At 46.0% G+C, this 23,481-nt stretch overlaps 1 protein-coding gene across 10 annotated transcripts in view; it reads left to right on the top strand.

Moving 5' to 3' along the window:
* LOC308307709 (Krueppel-like factor 7) overlaps positions 1-23,481 on the top strand; it is a gene marked incomplete at its 5' end in the record, with an annotated part of 122,874 nt that overhangs the window by 94,395 nt on the left and 4,998 nt on the right. The window contains 3 exons of one of the 10 annotated variants that reach the window (XM_080752976.1): positions 3,993-4,190; positions 5,368-5,809; positions 15,801-15,924. In XM_080752976.1, coding sequence (XP_080609102.1) covers positions 3,993-4,190; positions 5,368-5,809; positions 15,801-15,924 — 764 coding nt within the window. Of the gene's footprint in view, positions 1-3,992; positions 4,344-5,338; positions 5,810-15,800; positions 15,925-23,481 lie in introns of all 10 variants that reach the window. The other 9 variants (XM_080752983.1, XM_080752984.1, XM_080752982.1 and 6 more) reach the window with 9 other exon arrangements.

Raw genomic sequence — 23,481 nt, 5'->3', positions numbered from 1 at the left:
TGAGGGAAACAGTGAGGCTTCCACAGTTCAGCACTCTGGAGAGCTCCGGGCCGGCAGCGGCCATCAATCACGGGGTAAATCCCTCCTCTCCCAGGGCCGCGGCGCCGCGTGCTCGCTGACACATGGTCAACACCTAGAGCGGCCCCCTGGAGCCCCCCGGCCCTGATAGATTGGTAAACAGTGGAAAAAAGATGCACGCGGTGAACTTTGCACGTTCAAAGTCAGCGGAAAGCACGGGGACCAATTGAACGGGGTGTGTGTGTAGGGCTGTCCCAATTGTTACATAATCGTCTCGTCGCAATTATTTGAGGTAATCGCAGTTATTTTGCATAATCGTCATAAGCTTGTAGATCGTTGTGAGCTTGTAGATCGGCTATTTCCACTATGAATGTTATATAAGTATAAAGTTGCCAAATATGTCAGTAATGTCTTGTTAAGTAATGTCTTGATTTAGGTTATTTGTCATGATTGCCATGAGCAACTTCAAAGCTTAAAAGCCAAACAGAAATGTAATTGTCAACGACAAAAGCACAATTAAATCGTTAATTGCAATTATTTGAGTGACAATTACTTGTCATGTAAAATGCCAATGACATAATCGTGACAGCCCTAGGTGCGTGCGAGGTTATTGAAACGTAAAGTATTGGGCTGTGTTTGCAAGGCAAAACCAAGGTGGATCAATGAATGCGTGTCTGTAATCAAGAGTCAATTGTTATAATAATTATAATAATGACAAGCATAACACAGGCTGGTGTTGGGTTATTGCCCGGCCCCCGACAGCTTGTTGATCGCGGTGTGTTCAGGTTTTGTTACACCAGTATTGGCTTGCTTATTGCTTGTGTTAAATACTTTGTGTAGGCTCTCTCTCCCTCTCTGGCTTATTGCCAGTGTTGCAGTGGTCTTGGGTCGCGCGCCCCCGACGACCCATATCTTTTTTGAGCCGGGGTCTCGCACCCACCGAAGTTCACACCTCGACAACCGTTTAACAAAGAAACTAGCCTATTTGCATATCAATCGACCTGCATAGTAGGTGTCGAGCGACGTTCGCGACCCCCCAAACATTGAATCACCACTGCACCACTGCTTATTGCATTGGTTGAACTAGGCTCTCTCCCTCTCTTGGTTATTGTGTGGGTAGTCTCGCGTGGTCAGACTGTTGACTCCGCGATTTGCAAATGTCATACAGTCTGGAATAACGGAAGAAGAACGATGAGTAACCGGTTAAAGCGGAAGTGAAGCCTCCTCCTCACTTCCGTTTCCGTCTCACATCACACACATTTATCACCAGTAAGACTCCCTAATCGGGAGATAAGCGACCGTTGGTCGCTTATCTCCACAAATAGGCCAAAAGTTTGTTTTACCAATTATCAAGACATACGGGCAGTTGACAGTTTGCCATGGTTACTCATTGAAGTTGAATCTCCATATATGGAGATAACCTACGCATCACACTAAGTCTGACCTCACCAGCCCATATTTGGGCATGAGCAACTTATGTCTCCATATATGGAGATATGATGACATCACACAGTCCTCAGCCGATGATGTGGCGTGATGTCATACAATACACAAACGAGCCCTACAGTATAAAGGGGCAATTCTTGCCAGGAAAGAAGCATTTCTTCGACTCAGACCTTATCGCCAGGGTTGGCTTATAGCAGCTGTCGGTAGGACCATATATGGATTCTGTTAGTGTGGATCTCCTAACAGGGCATCATCTGGGATACAATCCCTTTTATGCCCATATATGGAGATCCCTAACAGAATCCCTTTCATGCCCATATATGGAGGTCCCTAACAGAATCCCTTTTATGCCCATATATGGAGATCCCTAACAGCATCCCTTTTATGCCCATATATGGAGATCACTAACAGAATCCCTTTTATGCCCATATATGGAGATCCCTAACAGAATCCCTTTTATGCCCATATATGGAGATCCCTAACAGAATCCCTTTTATGCCCATATATGGAGATCCCTAACAGAATCCCTTTTATGCCCATATATGGAGATCCCTAACAGAATCCCTTGTATGCCCATATATGGAGATCCCTAACAGAATCCCTTTTATGCCCATATATGGAGATCCCTAACAGAATCCCTTTTATGCCCATATATTATGGAGAAATCCCTGCTCTGAGTATCTGACATCAGTGTGATGTCACCTGTTTATGCCCATATATGGAGATCCCTGCTCTGCGTATCTGGTTGCTATGGTAAACAGTTGGTTGCTAGGGTAAAAAAAACATGGTTGCTATGGTAAACAGTTGGTTGCTAGGGTAAACAGTTGGTTGCTAGGGTAAAACCATGGTTGCTAAGGTGGTTGCTAACGTACACTGAAGTCAGAAAAAGGCAAGTAGTACGCACATCTTGTAAAAAATTCTCCGGGTGCTGAGCAACAAAAATAATACGTACAGGAGAGAAGGAGAAGCTCGCACACCGTTCAATAGGCTCCCAGGTAAGTTTATTTAGTTAGCAACGTTTCGACCACATGTGGTCTTCATCAGGCCTGATGAAGACCACATGTGGTCGAATCAGGCCTGATGAAGACCTGATCATCAGGCCTGATGAAGACCACATGTGGTCGAAACGTTGCTAACTAAATAAACTTACCTGGGAGCCTATTGAACGGTGTGTGAGCTTCTCCTTCTCTCCTGCTAACGTACACTAACAGACCAGCAACAACAGACTGTTGCCACAGCAACGTACACAAAGGTTTGTGTACACATGTGGTGTGATGTCATACTGATGCGGAGATATGAGCAGGGCAAAGGTGTGACGTGTGACGTGTGACGGACGGACGTACGGCCGGTGGAGGTTTTCATAGTAAACTGCTCCCTGACGGTCGCAATTATATAAATAAAAATCATCTAAGCATGTTTAGCTTGCTGCTTAGCATAAATGACATTTTAAAATATATGTTCTTGAACGGTAATGCCAGCTTCCATTACTCGCCGTTCAGGAGGTGTAGTTCCAGACTCTATATAGCATTGGGAGATTGTGGCATAGTTGTCTGGCTACGCCAGACTATTGTATGGGTGCAGGTTCTTTCTCTCCTTCTCTCCCTCCCTCTATCCTTCTCAGGGTTATTGTGTCATCACCCTTTCCTCCCTCCTCCTCTGGGTTATCATCTCTTCCTCCTCCACTCCAGTTCTCTCTCTCTCTCTGACAATTGTTTGACTAAGTTATCGCCTGAAAACGAGTTTGACCTTTGTCCACTACCCAGTTACTCCTATATCATTCCATGCAGCCGATTTTCCATTTATTTACATTTTACTATTTTATATTACATTATACTATTACATTTTACTTATTTTAATTTACATTTGTATGTTTTTTCGCAAAGTAAAGCCCTGCTTCATCATACAAGGCCGTCGCACAAAAGTAGCGAAAACAGCGGTGTGTGCTTGTCGATCGGCTGTTTTCACTAGTTTAAATCATTAAAAAAATTGGAAACACAAAACGAACGGTTTTGGACATACAAGGTTTCCACCGGACATCAACGATATCCATATGAGGAAAAGCCTGCTGTCTGTGGCAATGTAGTCTCGCGTGGCCAGACTGTTGCCTAACGCGATTTGCAAATGCAAATGCGAGATAAAGCGGATGTGACGCAACCGCTCCCTTGGTGCAGTAGCAATAACAAGTCCTACTGGAAGTGTTATGTCTCCTTTCAATATTTTTGGGGGCGTTATTTCGTCTTTCTCTGGTACTTCCATGATGTTTTCAAATGTTTTCTTAAACGATACACCCATAACAAGAATATGCCGCTCGAATGACTTTGTCTGAGCTATTGTGTTTCTGTTATATTTCCAATGGGACTACAGTTCAGTGCAGCAGTGGCTTTTTCCGATACTCGCCGTTCGGGAGCTGCCGTTCCAGACTCTATATAGCATTCGGCGATTGTGGAATAGTTGTCTGGCTACGCGAGACTAGTGGCGATGCAACACTGACCAAACGCATCCGTGTCTCCCTTCTCTCTCTCTTCCAGACGTGTCTGGAGCTGGAGCGCTACCTGCAGACGGAGCCCAAGCGTCTCTCGGAGCTGTTCGACGAGGAGCTGGACTGCCTGCTGACGCCCGCCTTCATGGCGGGCAGCGGCGCCGCCAGCGACAGCGACGAGGACCTGAGCGACCCGCTGCTGCCCGGCCTGCCCGACCAGCCCAGCCCGCCGCCCCACCAGCTGCTGGTGTCCCTCCCCAAGGCCCAGGCGGCGCGCATCCTCCAGCAGGCCGCGCCCTACCTCAGCGGCAAGAGCCCGCTGCTGGACCCCGAGACGGGGGGCATCGTCCTCGCCGCCGCCGCTGCCGCCAAGGACCACCACCACCACCACCACCACCAGGTAGGGAGGTGCAAGTGGTCGATTATAACCCTATCGATCCATTCATTGATCGATTCATGGATCGCTAGCGCCGCTTACCGTTTAAGCCATTTAGGCCTAGAATTATTTAATGCTTTAGCTATTGAAAAATAGCAGATATGCAAGCTCACAGCGCGCTGCGAGCTTGTAGAGCTGCTATTTTTGAAAAGTCGTGAAAATGTGTGAAAATCTTTGAATATATGTATTTTTAAAGCAAACATTTGTAACTCAATTTTTGCTTCTGGGGGTCCGTGGCCAAATACATATAATTTTGGGGATCCTTCACATGAAAAGGTTTGAGAACCACTGACATACCGGTAGTAGTCTTTCAAGAACAGAATAACTGAGCTCCAGTTAAAAAGAAAAGGACCTTTTCTTTGACGATGGCTAGCCAGATTGTTCACCTACGTTACTGACAAGATGTGACGGTTTTCATAGTTAACGGCAACCTACGGTCGCAATAACATTCATGAGCCTCAACAAGCTTCAGCTGGACACACACACACACACACACACACACACACACACACACACACACACACACACACACACACACACACACACACACACACACACACACAGTCTGTCTCATTTCTCTCCAAAACCGTATGGCTGCCAAACCAAAACCTCCACCCCTCATTTCTCAAATGGCCCTCTTCTAGCGCCACCATGAGGCCGATTCTTGCAAGACACTGCTCCTACAGATTTTGCCCTAAAATCACACAAAGCGGTACACAGTATCTCTAAAGTCATGTCATCAAAATGCATCTGTCCCATCTAGGGCCACCATCTGGCCAATTTTTGGACACTGCTCCTACAGATTTTCCCCTAAAATCACGCAAAGCGGTACACAGTATCTCTAAAGTCATGTCATCAACATGGATCTGTCCCATTTCCCATATTCCCTCCTGATTGGCTACCATTTGCCTTCTAAAGTTTGTGTATGCGACCTGGTGGTCGCTTATCTCCCGATTTAGGGAGTCTTACTGGTGGTAATGGATTTCAGACTAATCATTACCATCCCCTGCAGGGCCTGGTGGGGGTGAGCGCCGCGCAGCTCAGCGCCGCCGTCACCTCCCTGACGCCACCCTCGTCCCCGGAGCTGGGGCGCCACCTGGTGGTGAAGCCCACGCAGACGCTCACCGCCACGGCGGATGGCACGCTGACGCTCAAGCTGGTGGCCAAGAAGGTGGGCATGGCGCACCACCACGCCGCCGCCAAGCTGGTGGCGGCGCGGGGCGCGGCGGCGCTGCCCGGGTCGCCGCCGGGCGCGGGGGGCCGAGGAGGAGGAGGAGGAGGGGGCAGCGACAGCGAGCAGGGAGGGGGCGGCAGCCTGGCGGGGGACGTACCGGAGAACAAGAAGAGAGTCCACCGCTGCCAGTTCAACGGCTGCAGGAAGGTTTACACCAAGAGCTCACACCTCAAGGCACACCAGAGGACGCACACGGGTGAGGAGGCCGCGCACACACACGCGCACACGCACACGCACACACACACACACACACACAAACAAACAGTGATATGCCTGGTTTACTCTCGCGAATAGATATTGTCTACTCATTGACTGCCAGTGTCCTGAGTTATCGCCGAATGTTTTTTTGGGCGACAGTGAAGCGCAGCTCGAGATCAGACTGGATCTTATTTGAGATAAATATGCTGTGACTTTTAAAAGGTAAGAAAGACGCTGGAATAGCTGTCAGTTTGGCAGTAGTTTGGTTAAATGTGAAAGAGAGGGCTGTTTCTGTTCCTCCTTTTTGCTGGGGACCCCCTGGACCTCTGGGGGTCCCTGGACCCAACAGAACCACGGCACTAAAAAACACAGTTTCCTTTTTTTGTGTTTGTGTTACATCTATCTATAAATGCGAGAAGTCTCTGTGAGTCTGTCTGTCTGTCTGTGTGTATGTAATCCGCGTATCTCGAGAACCGTTCATCCCACCGGCTTCAGATTTGGCACGCGCGTTCCCCGCCGCGGCGCGGAGTGCAGTGCCCGGCCTCGACCCGCCCCGATGAACGATTTTCCCGAAACGGCGCGAAAGGTTCGGAATCTCCGTATGCGGAGCTGATGTCTGACATCAGGCTGTTCAGGAACCGGCACAAACGCGGACTCATTCTGACATCACTCCTGTGCAAATAGACGATTCTTCCACACTTTCACTTTGCACTTTAGGTCAAGTATGCGGAGCTGATGTCTGACGTCAGGGTGTTCCGGAACCGGCACAAAAGGCTCTGACATCACGTACGCCACATGAGTCAACACAGACTTCGGCACGCACGTTCCCCGCCGCAGCGAGGAGTGCAGTGCCCGGCCTCGACCCGACCCGATACGCGGTTTTCCGGAACCGGCGCGAAAGTTTCGGAATCTCTGTATACGGAGCTGATGTCTGACATCAGGGTTTTCCGGAACCGGCACTGTGTCAGTCAGAGGCACAGACAGATACAGAGATCTCCATACACGTGCATAAAGCGACACAGACAGACAGAGATCTCCATACACGGGCATAAAAGGGACACAGACAGACAGATACAGATATCTCCATATACGGGCATAAATGGACACAGGCAAACAGATGGTCCAAACGGGTCCTATGACAACAGGTATAATGGGGTTTGCATTAAACGGCGGGGAGCATTCATTCCGTATTTACATCGTTCCCGAGTTGGCCAGGTCGCCGACTAGACGCTCTAGTACATACTAAAACCAGATAAGCTTCAGGAAGTTGAATAGAATACATAACATATAGCGCTTCATGCCTCTTTCCATAATCTGTATTTTTCCCTTTTTCCCCCCGCGAGGTTTCTCTTTGATGTGAATGCCATTATTCTCAGCCGGGTAACACTGTCACACTTTGTTGCTCCGGCAGATTTCTCCATCTCCTCATAACTCTTAATCCCGGCACAGCGGCCCGTGAAGTGGTGACAAGTGCCAACAGGCCCAGCCTTGGTAATTGCCTGATGATTGATAGACTGGCAGGCAAACATGACTTCCCCTCACTGGATCAGCCATGTCTGAGTGCGTTTTACACACCGCTTTAACTGCTAACTACCGCTGGCCTTCCACTGAACCTGCCGGCCACTGGCCTTTTCAGGGAAGCTCGCAGAAAGCTCTCCGCACGGCAGTGAGTAGACTAGGGATGGGACAATAAGCGATATTATCGTTTATCGTGATAAAAAACCACAGACGATAATCGTATCGTGGAGATTTAATTTATCGTGATATCGTCCTCCGTCATGCACTGGGATCAATTCACCTTTGATTTGCCGAGCTGCATATCCGGTACCACTTAAACCCTCTATAATTGGTAAAAGGTACTTATAATATACGTACTTGATACAGTCTTTTTTCACTCTATCAAAGTCTTTGCCAAAAAAAATAGCTGATCTACAAGCTCGATCGGCTATTTTTTGGCAAATGTTCCACCCCAGTATAATGGATTTGGATTATCGCGATAATATCGTAAATCGCGATTTCTTTTGTCACAATAATGACGTTTTCATATGGTCCCATTCCTAGAGTAGACCCGACCGATATGCCTCAGCTCTGGGTCCGATGGCCATCACGAGTATCCGTGTCTTGACCGATATTTTAGTTTTCAAAAAGTGCAAAACTGTTGGAAAATGATTCAGCTAACACATAAATAAACACAACTAACTTCTTGATAGATAGAAAATGAACACACATTTACTTTATTTAAGCCCCATCCCAGCAGATCTACAAACTCACAATGCGCCGCTTCGCGCCGCATTGTGAGCTTGTAGGTCGGCTCACATTCACATTTGTTTTCTAATTTATGGAATTTCTTAGATTTTTTTTTTCTTCATGAAATTACAGAAATCCCCGCTTGGGAACCAGCGGTACGGAGCCTTTTAGCATGACTACTCCATAATGGAGCAGCTAATGGCCTGCGGTGCAGCCCTTGTAGCGTTAGCGCTAGCGTTAGCTGCAGCGTCTGTAATCTGGCTCCTCGGGCGCGTTGTCGACTCGGCAAGATCTTGCAAACCCCCCTCCCTCCCTCCCTCCCTCCCACCACACACACACACACACACACACACACACACACACACACACACACACACACACACACACACACACACACACACACACACACACACACACACACACACACACACACACACACACACACAGAGTACGGAGGACGATAGAGATTAAAAGAATATTATGTAAAAAAGAAAAGAAAGAAAACGACCATGAAGATGATTTTGCAATATTAGGGTCTTCAGGGTGTTGCGTTTATTTATTATGTATATGCTTGTGTGTGTGTGTGTGTGTGTGTGTGTGTGTGTGTGTGTGTGTGTGTGTGTGTGTGTGTGTGTGTGTGTGTGTGTGTGTGTGTGTGTGTGTGTGTGTGTGTGTGTGGTGTGGAGTGGGGGTATTCCCACCCGATATGCTCATTACAAGCTCAGTACAGTTATAGTGTAATTAGCTTAATCCCCTTTTTGGCTTATTATGGCCATAAATCATTGAACATACCGTACACTACATGTACAGAGAGATTAAGTTGGTGGAGCGCAAACTGCCAGAAAAGTGCATTACATGAAGACACATACACTACACACACACAAACACACACACAAACACACTTGTGCACGCACACGCACACACATAAGAAGGGAATATTGTCAGAAATAGTGTCATATCCTGGAATAAATTCCTTACCAAAAAATATCTTCACCAATGTGTTTGTAAAGGTGTCTAGTAACATATCCCTCAAAGACTGAAATTCAGTTTCCCTAGGAGAATCAGTTACAGCTGATGAAGTTGGAGTCCCATTAAATGAACTATACAGGATAAAACACACCAAAATAAATATGCTTTAAGTAGCATGTGAGGGGTCAAACTAGGGGTTTTTAATGCTTCTGAATCCATTGCAAGCATTTGTTTTGCACGGAAAACATTCCTTGGGGTCAAGGCGGCTCCCACAAAACTTTGAAAAGTGACGACTCATCACTAAACTTTGTGCAAAACAAATGCTTGCAATGGATTCAGAATCATTAAAAAACCCTTGTTTGACCCCTCACATGCTGTGTGTTTTATCCTAGTTAATTTAATGGGACTCCAACTTCCATCAGCTGTAACTATCTCTACAGTCATGTCATCAAAATGCATCTGTCCCATCTAGCGCCACCATCCAGCCGATTTTTGAAAAATACATTTTTGGACACTGCTCCTAAATATTTTGCCCTAAAATCACGCAAAGCGGTACACAGTGTCTCTAAAGTCATGTCATCAACATGGATCTGTCCCATTTCCCATATTTCTTCCTGATTGGCTACCATTGCCTTCTAAAGTTTGTGTATGCGACCTGGCGGTCGCTTATCTCCCGATTAGTGAGTCTTACTGGTACATTACTCAAGTTAATCGTCTAAAACAAATGTGCAAAACTGTTTCAAGGTAGTGGATCTACTACAATGACTTTTGATTACTTTTGTATGCTGCTGTAGTTTGATCAAGTAGAAGAAAACTAAAAACGTTTAAACACAGAGATAAAAGAGGTTTCTGACAATAACGACATACTGTACGAGGTTTCCACCTGACAGCGACAAAGTCAACGTCGCTGAATGATGCTGACGTGTCCAAATCCAAACAAAATGCCCCCCCACGTGCAGCGTTCATTATGAGACGATTTAAAAGCATTTACTTTCCTGTCTCTCGGTCCTCATTTGAAAGCTGCGCTACAGTCTCTCCATCCGGGATTATGTTGGTTATGTTAATATAGAATATATTTAATTAAATAGAGCTAATCTCCCGAGCACTTACTGTAGATGGCAGAGCTGCTCTGAGTCTCAGCCAAGATTGGTCTCTCTCTCTCTCTCTCTCTCTCTCTCCCTCTCTCTCTCTCTGAAATGGAAATTACAGATCACAATGATCTATAATTGTAGGAGGTAAATGTATCTCACGTACAACTCTAGCAGGGATGGAGCCCGAAACAAGGGTAGCTCGATAACCCGATAACAGATTTATTGAGTACCCGGTATCAATACGCTTTGGGCTTATCGAGCTTGTTATGCAGCATAGCGGCCCATGATGTTTAAACAATCAAGACAAAAGGCGATCAAGAAATGATTACACACAAATGAATGATTGTTTTAATGATATTTACACTACAATGATTTGTTACACGTGTCAATTGTCATATTCATAGATTGTGGTCAGCAACAAAATCGCAGTCACAACAACTGGCCATAAAAAAAAAAAGATACCAGTTCTGTTCTGAATTTGTCGTCTCACATCTTTCCACAAAATATTAGAAAACGCTCAATAGTGGGCTTGATAAGCAGGATCGATAAGGTGCTCATTATCAATAAAAATAACGAGCTCCATCCCTATGCAGTTAAATCTGTCTGTCTGGCGGTCTCTCTGTTTGCTTATTGGATTAAGCGTAGGATTTTTTTAATAAACAAAACCATCAGTTTATACTGTACATCAGTGTTTCTCAAATGGGGTTACAGTACCCCTAGGGGTACGCAGGGGTACTGCAGGGGCTACGTTGAAGGAAAGTAGGATTCCATCTGGACACCTGGTGCATGAATGAGTAGGGGTGTAACGATATAGTAACTGAATCTAAAAATCGATTTTAATTTGCAATGATCTACTAGGCTATATCATTTGCAAAAGCAAAATATCATACTGTTTTGGCTTTGTATCGTATCGTATCGTTTTAAAAAGCGGTAATCGGTATCGAATCGTTTTGCAATGCAAATAATTGATTGTATGGAAATTAAGTACTTGTGCCTTGTATTTGGCAATTTTAAGAGGGAAAAAATAGCTACTCTTGGTCTATCGATAAATGTGTGTAATCTCTGTGTTCATGTCAAGGTGGGTTTGTCCTTAATGTGTTGAAATATAATGTCCATATATTTGCTAGATAATCACAGCGTTTACTTCCATAATAATAGATTTTTTTACACGTTTTACACAGATTTCATTTCTTTCCTAAATAGTTACTACATCGATTTGAAATCATTGAATCGAATCGTATCGTCTCGCCATGAATGAACCAATATCGTCCATGTATCGTATCGTTAACCATGTATCGCGATGCGTATCGTATCGCTGTTAACATGTATCGTTACACCCTTGCATGAGAGTGTTAGTTTAGGGGGGTTCTGGGATGAGGGACTCTTGGGGACTGGGGGTGGGGGTGGGGGTGGGGGGGGGGGGGGTGGTTGCTGGGGAAACGGCAAGAGAGACCCAAACCAAAACCTGCGAGACGAGAGCGTACCGTATAATTAGCAGCATGCACGCAGCTCTCAGCTAGCCGCCGTGCTGCCAGCGCCAAGCTGCCAGTTCGTCGCGGACGGGTGGAAACCTTGTATGTCCAAAACCGTTCGTTTTGTATTTATCATGTAAAACAAACAAATCTCTGTGTGATATAAACTTGTTTTCTCCTTTTTTTTAATATGACCCGCTCAACCCTAGTGTCCATTTTCGGAGCAGATCTACAAGCTCACGGAGCAGATCTACAAGCTCACAACGCCTCGCACTGCGAGGCGTTGTGAGCTTGAAGATCGGCTATTTTCAGCAAAGAGGTTTAAAAAGAGGGGGAAAAAGAGCAGACTGAGTAAAAGGTCAAGTTTATTAAGTATTGTTCAAGAGATTAAATATCTGAAAACAAAAATTTACATGAATCCAAAATACACTGATGATTGTGCTGCCAAAGTATATGGAATCTATGAGAAGGTTGTGGGGGTCCCTGCTTCATTTCTCTCTCAACTAAGGGGTCCTTGGCCTGAAAACTTTGAAGACCACTGATGTAAAAAGATTTAAAAGAGTGAAAATAGCCGATCTACAAGGGCGCCTCGCACCGCGAGTTTTGCGCGACAGTCTTGTACGATGAAGCAGGGCTTCGAATTTGAAACTTGGAGATACGAGATTTCTACCCGACAGTGAGGAGTTACTGGCTCTCCTTAAGCCCCGATTCCTACTCCGCCGTGCAAAGGGCCGCTGTAAATATCCGCCGCAAATAGCCGACCTACAAGCTCACGGCGCGTTACCATTCGCTACGCGTTGCGAGCTTGTGGGTCGGCTAATATCGGCATGCCCCCCCCCCCGTGCACCAGGACCGTGTATTAGGATTTACGACTACAAAACTGTAGCCTCAAATCCACCCCCACTCGCCAAGTGTACCTCTAACTACAACCTGCTATCCTGCCATCCTCTCTCTCTCTCTCTCTCTCTCACACAGTTTGTGTTGCCAGGCAACTAGCACCGCACTCCCCATAATTGGCTGGTGGCTGGTAGATATTGTCCATGGATGTTGCTCTCTCTCTCTCCTTTTTCTCTCCTCTTCCATTGAGTCTCTCTCTTAGTCACTCACCCATTCTTTCCCAGTCTTTTTCCTTCAGTCTCTCTCTCTCTCTCTCTACCCCCCCCCACCCCCACCCCCCACCCTCTCGGTTGCTAGGTGACTTCATGCTTCCGTGCCTCGCCGTGTTATAATTGGCTGGCGTCATGGTTGCCAAGTCAGCCTGGGCTTTTCATTCTGTGTGTGTGTGTGTGTGTGTGTGTGTGTGTGTGTGTGTGTGTGTGTGTGTGTGTGTGTGTGTGTGTGTGTGTGTGTGTGTGTGTGTGTTTAATGCAGACTGGGGACTCCCGGCCAATTATGGCGAGAAGGGTGTGAAGCATCCGCCTGTCTGGCACCTGTGGCCCCCACTTACTGTATATACAGTACCTCCATCTCTCTCTCTCTCTCTCTCTCTGTCTCTCTATGTCTCTCTCTCCCCCCTCTGTGCAAGAGCGCACACACACACACACACACACACACACACACACACACACACACACACACACACAGAGGAGACTGTTGTGTTTGGAGGGAATGAGCATCTTCTTGCTGCTGTGAAGTCAGCAAAGAGCTTCCAACTGTGTGTAAACATCACACGTGCACACGCACACACTCACGCACGCACGCAGACTTGTCTGTGCGTGCATGTGTGCGCGCGGTAGTGCGTGCGTGTGCGTGTGATGTTTACACACCGTCGGAAGCTCTTTGCTAACTTCAATAACAGCGGCAAAAAGATGCTCAACTCCTCCAAGCACAACAGACAGTCCCCTTAGTGTGTGTGTGTGTGTGTGTGTGTGTGTGTGTGTGTGTGTGTGTGTGTGTGTGTGTGTGTGTGCGCGTGCATGCATGTTTTCTTTTCGGATGACAGAAATATGACTAAAACTACATGAAATCTAATTAAAAAAGACTATGACTAAACAAAACAAAAAAGTGCTGTCAAGATCCGTGCATGCGTGGCGTGGTGTGGCGTGCTTAAAGAGGCGGTGCCATAGTTTTTGTATTTGTTCTGGTATTCATGTGTCTAGGAGGTTGACAGTACTTCGTTAGACCCCCTGGTGTGGTTGTTATGAGCAATTATGTATTCCCTTTGTATTTGAGGTTTCTTCCTGGAGGCTGACACCTTGTGGGTCAAAAGTGCAGATCCAAAAACACAGATAGAGTGACATCATATAATCATCCCCTCCCCTTTTACCATTCACCCAACACTGTGGGTGTGGCTAACTTCAGCTGGGTCACCACCCACCATGACAACCAGGCATACGTAATGAACTGGTGGGTGTGGCCACATAAAAAACTAATTTTAACTCTTTCTGTACACTTCTTTTGCAAAAATCTTCCTCCTAGTATAATCATACCTGATGATAATCATGTTTTAGAAATCATGGCACCCCATCTTTAAGAAAGATTGGTGGCTGCTGTGATAAGGAGGGGAACGGGACATCTGGCCGACTGTACGCAGCCGTATTACTACCCATTAAGACTCATTAAGAGTTAGACCCCAATTATATCTGATTGACACCCCCCAGTTCTACTATCTACTGGCTGCCACACATACACGCACGCACGCTTGTCCCGTTCGCAGACATCGGCGTTCCCCAAAAACCCAAAGGGCATGCATACGATGGTGGGCCACGTTACACACACACATCCTTCCAAAGGCAGCCCTTACATCGGTGCACACACACACACACACACACACACACACACACACACACACACACACACACACACACACACACACACACACACACACACACACACACACACACACACACACACACACACACACACACACACACACACACACACACACACACACACACACACACACACATCCTCGTTTTCAGTTGGAAACCTTGTATGTCCAAAACCGTTTGTTTTGTATGTATCATTAAAAAAAAGAAAAACTATTTAAACTAGTGAAAACAGCAGATCTACAAGCACACAACGTCTCGTGAAGCGTTGTGTGCTTGTAGATCTGCTATATTCACTAGTTTTGTGCGACAGTCTTGTGTGTGTGTGCGTGTGCGAGTGTGTGTTTAATGCAGACTGGTCACTGGGGACTCCCGGCCAATTATGGCGAGAAGGGTGTGAAGCATCCGCCTGTCTGGCACCTGTGGCCCCCACTTACTGTATATACAGTACCTCCATCTCTCTCTCTCTCTCAGAAAACAGCAGATCTACAAGCACACGACGTCTCGCGGCGCGAAGCGTTGTGTGCTTGTAGATCTGCTATTCTCACTAGTTTTGTGCTACAGTCTTGTGTGATGAACTGGTGGCTTTATAAAAAAAAAAAACGTACACACTTGAAACTTTGGAGATACGAGCCGAGGTTTCTGCCCGACAACGACGTCACGTGCACACACGCACACGCGCGCACCCCCCCAGCCGGAAGGCTTTTTTCATGGCGCAAGGATAACCGCAGCCTGCTACACGGCCTGGGAACAATGCTACATCTCTCCTCCCATCTGCTAAAGCCAAGATGAAACTTCATTTACATTTCAGATCCCACCTCAGGGGGTCCGGGGGAGAGGGAGGGAGAGGGAGGGAGAGGGGGGGTACCATAGGGAGAAAACCAGTTTCATTTTCAGGCAGATTTTTTTGGAGAAGGAAGGGGGGGGGGGAGTGGATTATGAATTAACATGCAGCCATGCTGAAAGACTTCATTTAGACCGAGCTAATTGACTCGATTGGCTCATTGAAATGACTGTCGTATCAGCATGAGGTCTGGCTGGCCCCCAAGGTGTGTGCGCGTGTGTGCGTGTGTGCGTGCGTGCGTGCGCGCGCATATGTGTGCGTGTTTGTGAGTGTGTGCGTGTGTGTGTGTGCGTGTGTGTGTGTGTGTGTGTGTGTGTGTGTGTGTGTGTGTGTGTGTGTGTGTGTGTGTGTGTGTGTGTGTGTGTGTGTGTGTGTGTGTGTGCGTGTGTGTGTGTGTGACAGAGAGACAGAGACAGTAGCTTGTGTTACATAAAAAACACTGAAAGATGACGATGTGTTTTTCTTTTCGGGTTTGGGGAAATCTTTAAATGTCGATAGAGTATGTGAATGTTAATCTCTCTCTCCCCTCTCCCTCTCCCTCTCCCTCCCTCCCTCCTTCCATCCCTCTCTCTCCTCTCTCTCCCTCTCTCTCTCTCAGGTGAGAAGCCGTACAAGTGTTCGTGGGAGGGCTGTGAGTGGCGCTTTGCCCGGAGTGACGAGTTGACGCGACACTACCGCAAACACACCGGGGCCAAGCCCTTCAAGTGTAACCACTGCGACAGGTACCGTAGGACACGCACGCACACGCACACACACACACACACACACACACACACACACACACACACACACACACACACACACACACACACACAGCAATCCCAGTGGCCCAGCGAGGCAGGTGACAGTGACACATGACGAACAGTGGTGCCGCGGGTGTAATTGTTTTCCTGTGGAGAGAGTGGGAACACCCATCCCAGCGCCGTATCCACTCACCTGACACCTGTGTGTGCCGCTCATGATTTGATATAACGTCGGCTCGTTTTTGAATGCGTTATGGGGCAGGGGTCTTCAACTGGGGGGTCCTCAGAGTTACTACGGGGCGGGGGTGCGCAAAATCTTTGTGTGAAGTAGTTAAATGTCTTAATTAACCAACCAAACAAACAAACAAACACATAAATATTAATTTACACAACACTGATGAGACAATGAATGAACTATGAAACGATGTAATCTGCAACACAACTATGTAATGTAGTGGGGGTCCCTGCTTGATCTCTTTCTCAGTGAAGTGGTTCATGAAAAATCACAAGCCAACGGATTAAAGTTCTCAGTCGCTATACGACTTATTTCAGACATTTGGATGACATAGAAGCCAGCATGTCTCGTTGTCGGGTGGAAAACCTTGTATGTCCAAAACCGTCTTGTTTTTTATTTATCATTTCAAAAAACGATTGAAACTAGTGAAAAAGCTGATCTACAAGCACACAACACCTCGCGGTGCGAGGCGTTGTGTGCTTGTAAATCAGCTATTTTCACCAGTTTTGTGCTACAGCCTTGTATGATGAACCGGGGCTTTATTTTTCGAAAAAACTTACACATTTGAAACTTTGAGATACGAGGTTTCTGCCCGACAGCGACGTCACGCACACTTCTATGAAAGCATGTCGTGCAGCGAAAATAGCCAATCAGGCGACGTCTGCGATGCATTGAGAGCTTGTAGATTGCTAGTTGCATCTTTAACGAGTCGTGGCGGTGGTGTTGTCATGGTGCTGCCATGCAGACGCTCATCATGGGCCGAGCCTGCATGCCTGAAGCTCATTTACATTCCTGTCCTATTCATTGCACACGCATTCATACTGCACCGCATACCGGCATGCACTCACACACGTGCGCGCACACACACACACACGCACACGCACACGCACACACACACACAGTATGCCAAACACGCTGAAGTATTACAGTTGTGAGCAGAGCATGCAGTGTTTTCCTGCTGAATAGACTGTAGTGGATGTGGCTAAAGGTCGCGGTGGTAAAAGATAGTGTGAGCTTCAGCACATTGCAGGTGTGATCGTTTCTTTTTTTTGTTTGGTTTGTTTTTTTCAAACAATCCATCCTAACGCAGACCAATCTCACGTCCAAAGTAAATACTGTCTTTTTAACCACAGTGCACACAGTACTTGGTGCGCTCTTCCCCTCCCTAAACCAAATCCTTTTCCCGAAAATGGCCGATCTATAAGCAGATCCTGCAGATCTGGAATAAATGGTAAATGGTGCATTTATATAGCGCTTTTATCCAAGGCACTTTACATAGATTGTGCATTACATTCACCCATTCACACACACACACACACATTCACACACCGATGGCAGAGGAAACCATGCAAGGTACCAACCTGCTCACCGGGGGCAACTAGGGGTTCAGAGTCTTCGTCAAGGACTCTTCGATCTAACTCAGGGGGAGCCTGGATTTGAACTGGGAACCCTTCGTGCTCTAATGACGGTTTCTCTACCCCTGAGCTATGCCGCCCCTATAATAGGTGATATAGAGAGCTAGGGCTCAAGCGGCTTTGGCTCATGGTTTGGTTTATAGTCAAACGTATTACTAGAGGCTACTAAGACTTCGAGAAATGTACAACAAATCCAGAAGGCTGCACTTAATGAAAACATGAAAGACAATTGTGCAATGGTTACACAGTATAGCCTTTGTACAGTAGGTTGTCGGGTGTCCTTTGTGTTAAGGCAGAGAGAGTCAGAGCACAAGTATTGCATTTGATTTGTTATACCCATGAAAATAAAGTTGAACGTGAACTGAATGGTGTAAACCCTAATGTTGCGTCTCACTCTGAACTGAGCTCCTCCTGTTGTGGGCTTGCAAAAGCCAATTTTGTGAGTTTCAAAATGATAAAAACGAACAGATGACAAGACACAATGTCAAATAAGGTGCATGGAATAAATGAGGCGGAATGTCAATCTCTTGTGCAAGTAGAGACAACCCTTAGCAGCGGATATAAAAATCACTTTTTGAAAGTGAGAGATAGCCTTGACTCAAAACTACCATAGTCAGGTCGCAGTTACTATCAAAACCTCCACCGGCTGTCAATCAGTCTGTCAGTCAGTCTGTCAGTCTGTCCGTCACGTCACACTTTTTGCCTACTCATCTCTGCCACCGTTGCCCCTATCAATGCCAAACTTAACACACACACACTCCTTGGCTGCCAAACCACAACCTCCACCCCTCATTTCTCACATGACCCTCTTCTAGCACAGGCCGCAAAACACAGATTTTACCCTAAAATCACGCACAGCGGTACACAGTATCTCTAAAGTCATGTCATCAACATGGATCTGTCCCATTTCCCATATTCCCTCCTGATTGGCTACCATTGCCTTCTAAAGTTTGTGTATGCGACCTGGCGGACACTGATCTCCCGTTTAGGGAGTCTTACTGGTTAATCTAAGAGTTCAGTGTTTAAGGTATCTGCTTCTCTATAAATAAATACAGTACATTCCAAATGATTAAAGTGCTTTTCCCCAAAGCCACAGACGTGACCCAACCACACGGTCCGTCCAGTGGCGTCAGTTCAGAAAAAGCTAAGGTATGGCAACATGACTGGTGTCTTGCACGCACGCGAAGGCGCATGCAAGACACCAGTCATGGTGCCATACCTTAGCAACAGGCATGATACATTTATTTTAAGAAGTACATTCTATTTTTCCCCTGTTTCTACGGTTTGTTCAAGTGCAGCTAAACTTGGCATAAAATAGTATACGTGCCATAATTAACAATAATGCATTGCACCTGTGCAGCTGACCTGCAGAACCTGGGAATATACCATTTTGTCAAGATGGGGAGAATAAAAGTGTGGAGAATATAATTATAATACCTTGTTAAAGTGACCATTTTGTTACATTTTGCATTTGTAGTTATTTTAATGTAATTTAACAACATAACCAGCACAGAGAGACAAAGAGACATTCATGGATTTATATTTAAAAGTAACTTTTATTCTCCCCCCTGGACCCAGGGTATGGCAGCTGCATACCCCTGCCATACCCCATTGACGCGCCTGGGTCTGTCATATTCGGCATTGTTTATTGTTTTAATCACTTAAGCCCCTGTAATCTTAGAAGACTGGACTTGAGTTACAACTGTACGCTTTCCGTTTACACCAAACATTTGGCGATCTACAAGCTCACAATGCGTTGCATTGCGACACATTGTGAGCCCATACCGATATAATATAGCTCAATGATACAGACAGGATTAAATCATGTATTTAAAAATAATGAAGAGTTGCTTGGTCTGCACTTACAGTAGACTATTTCTTGCCACACAAAATCTCTTCAATAGAAATAGCCGATCTACAAGCGTGTAGATCGGCTATTTTCTGGCGGATGTTCCTCCCAGAATAGGAGGGTGTTGGGGTTCAATTGGTTAGCAAACGCGAACGTGTGCGTAAGCACCCACAGTTAGAGACCTGAGCTGGGATCTGCATAACGGAAGGAAAAGGGGCCAAGTTACCTGGCATACACACCAGTTAGACCTACTGGTTCACCCTCTCTTTCACTCAAACACGTGTGTGTGTGTGTGTGTGTGTGTGTGTGTGTGTGTGTGTGTGTGTGTGTGTGTGTGTGTGTGTGTGCGCGCGCGCGCATTTGGGGGCTTCCAGTCCATTGTCACCTGACAGCTTGTCATTGCAACTGCCACATGTATGCAAATATGCCCCATCGCGCTAGCGCACGCACACACACACAGACACACACACACACACACAACCACACACACACGCTCGCGCACACACACACTGACATGCACACTCCAACACAACAATCAATCACTACCCTGGCGCCGTGACTTACTTCGCTCCAGATGGAACCATGAACAATCCCTCCTGTTGTGACTCTCACCGCACACGCACGCACACACGCACACACACACACACACACACACACACACACACACACACACACACACACACACACACACACACACACACACACACACACACACACACACACACACACACACACACACACACACACACACACACACACACACACACACACACACACACACACACACAGTCTTTCCCCAAATGAAGCATGGATATATCAGTGTCAGTTTATTTGGATAATGTGTAGAGCAGGGGTCTTCAACGTTTTCAGGCCAAGGACCCCTTAGTCAAGAGAGAGATGAAGCAGGGACCCCCACAGCCCATAGATGCCATATAGTTTCATTGTTTGATGGCAAAATCATCAGTGTATTTTGGATTCATGTAAATTTGTGTTTTCAGATATTTAACCACTTGAACCGTCAATACTTAATAAACTTGACCTTTCACTCTGTACTTAGTCTGCTCTTTTTCTCCTCTACAGTCTACACCAAACCTCTTTGCCGAAAATAGACGATCTACAAGCTCACAATGCCTCGCGCTGCGAGGCGGTGTGAGCTTGTAGATCTGCTATTTTTGGCTAAAGTTCTCAGAATATGGACGCTATAGGGTTCAAGTGGTTAATATAAAAAAGGAGGAGAAAAAAAAAGCTTCTATCACACAAACATTTGAAGGACCCCCTGTGGTAACTCTAAAGACCCCCTGGGGGTCCCGGACCCCCTGTTGAAGACCCTTGGTGTAGAGTACAGTGGAGAGCTGATGGAAGGCTGTTTTGATCGATAACCGTTTGCTCATCAGAAGTGTTCAATTCAATGCTTTATTCCAGGGGTTTTCAAAGTGGGTGACGGGGCACCCTGGGGTGCCGCAAGATAATTTGATAATATTTGGAATTTATTTGGACACTTGAAAACATATTTAGTATCATTTTAAACTTGAAGTAAAACGTTATTTTCAATCAGAAATGGCAATTATCTCAACGTTTTCCTCGCAACATAATCACTAAAATATCGTCACTGTCGGGCAGAAACCTTGTATCTCCAAGTTTAAAATGTGTACGTCTTTTGGTAAAGCAAAGCCCTGCTTCATCATACAAGACTGTCGCACAAAACTAGTGAAAACAGCCCATCTACAAGCACACAACGCCTCGCGATGCGAGGCGTTGTGTGCTTGTAGGTCTGCTGTTTTCACTACATTTTATAGATGATAAATACAAAATGAACGGTTTTGGATATACAAGGTTTCCACCTGACAACGACGATATACTATAAATATAAGTTGCAAGGAGTGAAAATTATAATGTAGGGGTGCCTCGGATTGAAAAAAAATATTTATGGGGTGCCCTGAGACAACAAAGTTTGGGAACCCCTGCTTTATTCTGTTGCTGTTGGGCAGAAACCCGTGGACCATCTCAATCCAGCCAATGGCCAACAAAATGACCCCCACCAAAAACATTTTATTGTACTAGGCAGCAACAGTTAATTGATTTCAAGGCATATGGCTTTTATTGATTTAACTCAAATGGAGTTTGAAGTTACAATGGGTGTTTATGGGGAGAGGCCCTGGGCCTGGAGGGCCGGATAACATTTACATCAAATATCTAAATATGGAATCAAGCAAATTAAAAACTGTTCAGGGTGTTCATAATAGCGTGATTAGATGATAAAATGACCAAAAGTTTTTTTGAAAGTGAAATATCCCTTTAACTTGGCTATTCATATATCTACCATTTGAGCACATGACTGCATCCCACTGATTCAGATACTCCAACAAGTCTATCTCGAGTCATATTTTACAACATAATGCAATATTTTGTCATTGTAACATCAGAGTAAACCATACTGACACACACAGCGGTAAACTAAATTCTCACTTTATCAAAGTCAGTAGCCCATGGCCCTCTGGAAAGAAATGCACTGTAGTGGCTCAATGAGTACAGCTAGGGGATATTGTGTGTGTGTGTGTGTGTGTGTGTGTGTGTGTGTGTGTGTGTGTGTGTGTGTGTGTGTGTGTGTGTGTGTGTGTGTGTGTACGTACGTTCATGCTTGTGTGTGTGTGTGCTTACTAATGTCCCTCACGGGGAAACTACTTACCAAATGGACCCCGGCTATTGGCGACCATAGACCCCTTTCTCTCCCTGTATCGGGTGCTGGCATAACGGTACCAACTAATGGACTGGCACCAGATGCCAGCTCCACTTTCACACTGCCTGAAGGACTTGGACTGTGTGTGTGTGTGTGTGTGTGTGTGTGTGTGTGTGTGTGTGTGCGTGTGCGCATGTGCACATGCGTGTGTGTGTGCGTGAGAGAGAGCTTGTATTACTTTTCTTGTGAGAGCCAAGTGTCCCCACAAGTGTAGTAGAGTTGGAGACATTTTCCCGGTCCTCACAAGTATAGGTTGCAACGGTATGAGATTTTTAACACCAAAAATATCTTCAGTGTCAACACCGCGGTTATCGGCAACACCGTTTCAACCACCATTGCGTGTCTTGTCGTCTTGTGAGCACTCAGTAGCAGCCAATGCTACCTCAAGCTACAACAACAACAATCATCCGACCACATTAAAAATTCAGCTTTGTAAAAAAGCAACAACGCTGTTAGTGTTACAACAGCCCTGCGTTTTCTTGTTTGTCTGATCGTTGTTTTTCCGCCTACTGCGTGCTGTGACATTATAAAGCCACAACTAGTCTCCTGGAACGTGCCCTGCGAGTGGAGACGAGACGTCATGCAGTCTGATGGGCTGTGCCTCGCCCCGTGGATGATCCGTTGATTCTGAATCTGTTCTCGACACTCCCACACAAGGAACAGCTCCCGGCCTCCCGCGATTGGGAACCGAATCCCATCGTTCATTTAAAAGAGCTGTTCAAAAGAGCGGAATCGTTGGCAAACGTCACATCTCTACTGCGCTCCTCGGGGCAGAGCAGAGCAGCGGATGCGTTTTCTTTTTATTTAACGGTGTTATCGGTGTGTAGGTTAAGTACCGTTGCAAGCCTACTCACAAGACAATTGGTTGGTGTTTTTACACTGGAGTTAAGCTTTCAGTTTAGGAAAAGATTGAGGTTGGAATCAGGATGTGACAGTAGATAGGAGGTTAGATAGGATCAGAGTTATGTCGTCGGTGCGCTGCATTGAAAACCTACAATGCGTACAAATTAGGGATGGGACGATATGAAATATCACGATTAGTGTGACAAATGAAATCGCAATTTATGATATTATCGCGATAATCAAAAGCCATTATCCTATGGGGCGGAACATTCGCCAAAAAATAGCAGATCTACAAGCTCACAACGCATCGTGAGCTTATAGATCGGCTATTTTTTGGCAAAGACATTGGATAGAGAGTGAAAAATGACTGTATCAAGTACGTATATTGTAAGTACCTTTTACCAATTACAGAGGGTTTAAATGGTACCGGATATACAGCTCGGCAAATAAAAGCTGA

This window comes from Nannobrachium achirus (assembly GCF_963921795.1).
Source record: "Nannobrachium achirus genome assembly, chromosome: 22".
Classification (NCBI taxonomy): domain Eukaryota; kingdom Metazoa; phylum Chordata; class Actinopteri; order Myctophiformes; family Myctophidae; genus Nannobrachium; species Nannobrachium achirus.
The sequence above is the reverse complement of the archived record's forward strand: the minus strand, read 5'-3'. Positions and strand labels throughout refer to the sequence as shown.